Source organism: Austrofundulus limnaeus, unplaced genomic scaffold, assembly GCF_001266775.1.
Source record: "Austrofundulus limnaeus strain Quisiro unplaced genomic scaffold, Austrofundulus_limnaeus-1.0 Scaffold355, whole genome shotgun sequence".
NCBI lineage: Eukaryota > Metazoa > Chordata > Actinopteri > Cyprinodontiformes > Rivulidae > Austrofundulus > Austrofundulus limnaeus.
In genome coordinates, this window is record NW_013952757.1 from 587273 (window position 1) to 590211 (window position 2939).

Sequence of the window (2939 nt, forward strand, 5' to 3'; positions counted from 1 at the left end):
GAATAAATGTTGCTAAGGGAGCGTAAATGAAAGTGGAGGGCATTCCAAAGTCTTTGGGCAATTTTACTTGTTCTTACAAATTTTTATGTTTTTATCTTTTTGTAACTGTTAAGCAATTTGTCTGAAAGCGCTTTATAAATTAAGTTATTATATATTGCAATATATTGTGATACTTTAACCAAGGCGATATATATTGCCATTTTTTTCTCCGAAAGTTTGTAATTTTAAAAAACTGTCCCCTGGACAGTCACCCTGAATCAAAGTGACATTTGATCCAGGGTGACTGCTGCCAACTAGCGGTTTAAAGCTAAAGTACAACACAGAATGTTACATTTTAAGCCTTAACTAAAAGTTCCTARAGTGCTTTTGAGAATCGGTACAGTGTAAAGAAATAAAATGTCACAATATTTCASTGTATTATTTTCTTACACCTCTTGTGATGCTCTGTACCTTGTTTGCTCCATAAACACTACGACTTCAAATGCTTCTCTAAGAGAATTACCTGATAAACCAGATCAAAAATGTTTTTGATTGTTACAGATTTCTGATACATTGTTAAAAATCATTACCAGATTGCTGTTTTACTGACTCAGCAGCCTTCTGAGCCCTCAGAGCCTTAATCAGAATTTAATTATTGATCAGAAGCCGCTCTCTGCCAGGCCGTGCTTGGTTCAGGCTGCTGAATGATGAGCTGGTGTTCTGGTGCCGACTGCCTGACAGGAGCCAGGGAAGAAACATTCGTTTTGCAAATCCACATCATTACTGTTGAGAGGAGAGAGCGGGAAATGGAAAACGGTYGGAGGAATGCACACAGCTCTCAGCTCCTTGTGCTTCTGTCCGGACAMTCACCATGGTGATAGCTGTCGGCTSCTGTGTTGTATTTAACTTTCACTCCCTGAAGAGTAGATGCCTTCGTCAGGATTTTCTTTTTGGTCAGTTTGTTTTCTGTAAATCCTTCAAAGTTAAATTAAAATTCTCTTTTTTGTCTCGACTCATAACAGACCAAAGTAATCTCAGTACATTTTTCCACATGTTGTTGTTGTTGTTGTTGTTGTTGTTGTTGTTGTTTAAAGTTTTATACAATCAAAATAATAAACCAGAAAGGATAGCATAATGAAATCCTGTCTTCTCTTCTCGCAGTAAACAGGAAACGTTCAGGCTCTGATGGGAGAGCATACTGAAAATGCAGTTGAGTTTCTATAACAAGATTGTCTCCTTTGTCATTGTGGATTTTTAAAGTTTTACTTGTTATCAGCTGAAATTATCTTTATTTTTAAAGCAAAAGCTCAGATCACTATATGAAACTGATTATTTAATGAACCTAGTATTTTTTGCATGTTGGGAACACAAGTGTTTTTTAGCAGTCCAAATCAATCCTGATTTCCAATGTGTGTGTGTTTGTGTTGTTGCTCATTTTATTTCAGTTCATTCCCCTAACCCCTAACCCCTAACCCTAACTGGAAACTAAATCAAGAGGATTTATTACTAGGGTGGTGATGTTTTTGTGGTTGTGTGTCTGTGCTTGCTCATTTGTCTGAGGTGTTAACCACAACTTGCTAACTTTTACTCACCCCAATTCAAGATGGCTGCCAGCTGACCATATCAACACAAAAATGAATATGACTGTCCATTTTACAAATAAACTAAAATCTGTGGTAGCTTAGAGTCAGCCTCGTCCTCTGATTGCTAACCTAACCCATTTGTGGTGCCCCCTAGATGGATGGTGCCCTTAGTGTTTGCCTACACTTGCCTATGTCACAGGCCTGCCCCCCTCAGCAGCTGTTGATGTTGATGATAATTTTTCACCAACATGACCAGATCTGTCTTCAGAGCAGATCTCATTTTTGCTTTGGAATTACTAGCATGTCTTGCAGAAATAAAAAAAATGTGTAATGTTTGTTTTTGTTTGAAGGCGGAACCTGCCAGGTGACCGACAGAAAGCCCTGGACATTATGCTGCCCCTGGTGGAGGGGGACGAGCAGGTGGCCTCAGACATCTACTGCCTAGTTGGACGGATCTATAAAGACATGTTCCTGGAGTCTCACTTCACCGACACCCAGAGCAGAGACCGAGGCACAACATGGTGAGAGAGCTAGTCATGATGAGGATGTCTCTGCGTGCTGMAGTTCCAGACTGACAGATTTTAAATGTTGTCAGAAAAAGCCTTTTGATGGAAAGATGCATAAAAGATTCAATGACTCAGTGGGCTGTGGCCCCACAGCAGGATAAGTTTAACAAATTAATGCAAAATGAACAATTACTGCTATCATGAAAGCAAAACAATTTGTTGACAACGAAAATTGCAATTCTCATGCAGGGAAACCTGGCAGGTGGCAGTTATAAATAACTTATTACAACAGTAATGTAAAATAGTGTTAAAAGCTAAAGGATTTGTTCCAATTTAAAGCAAATTTCCAAAGACAAGCCTGATATTTAGCCTGATATATTACTTCTGTTCTTCTCACTACAAGTTAATATATTTGAATTAACGCTTTACTTATCAGAAATAAAGATGAGTGCTTTAGTTTGTTTCACAGGATGTACAACAATGTGACAGAATAACTGAGAGAAGTGAAGTATATTTTATTTTCAAAGGAACTGTGAAGCTTCTCTATTCAAAGTTTTCATTTTGTTTCTTTCAACCAAAAGTCTGACTCAAAAACTGAGATACTTTGTGTTGACAACAGTGCTGGTCTGTTGTAAGTTTAGACTCGGATGATAATTGTTATGGTAATATTTATTTAACAAAGCCAGAAATACGTGGTCCAAGAATAAAGGTACTCCGTGAGACGATCAGCTGAGTTTTATTGCAACAACAGGAAACACAGAGAACAACCTGTCCTGTCTCTGTGCCTCTCTGTCAGTCTCTCCACACTACTCACTGTCTCTCCACACTGAGAGACAGTGAACTCTGTGTCTCGAGAGGCCTCATATATATA

At 38.4% G+C, this 2939-nt stretch overlaps 1 protein-coding gene across 1 annotated transcript in view; it reads left to right on the plus strand.

The window, feature by feature from the left end:
- The window catches only part of map3k5 (mitogen-activated protein kinase kinase kinase 5), a gene marked incomplete in the record, with an annotated part of 89557 nt that overhangs the window by 47988 nt on the left and 38630 nt on the right, over positions 1-2939 (plus strand). The window contains 1 exon segment of the mRNA XM_014023049.1: positions 1913-2083. Coding sequence (XP_013878503.1) covers positions 1913-2083 — 171 coding nt within the window.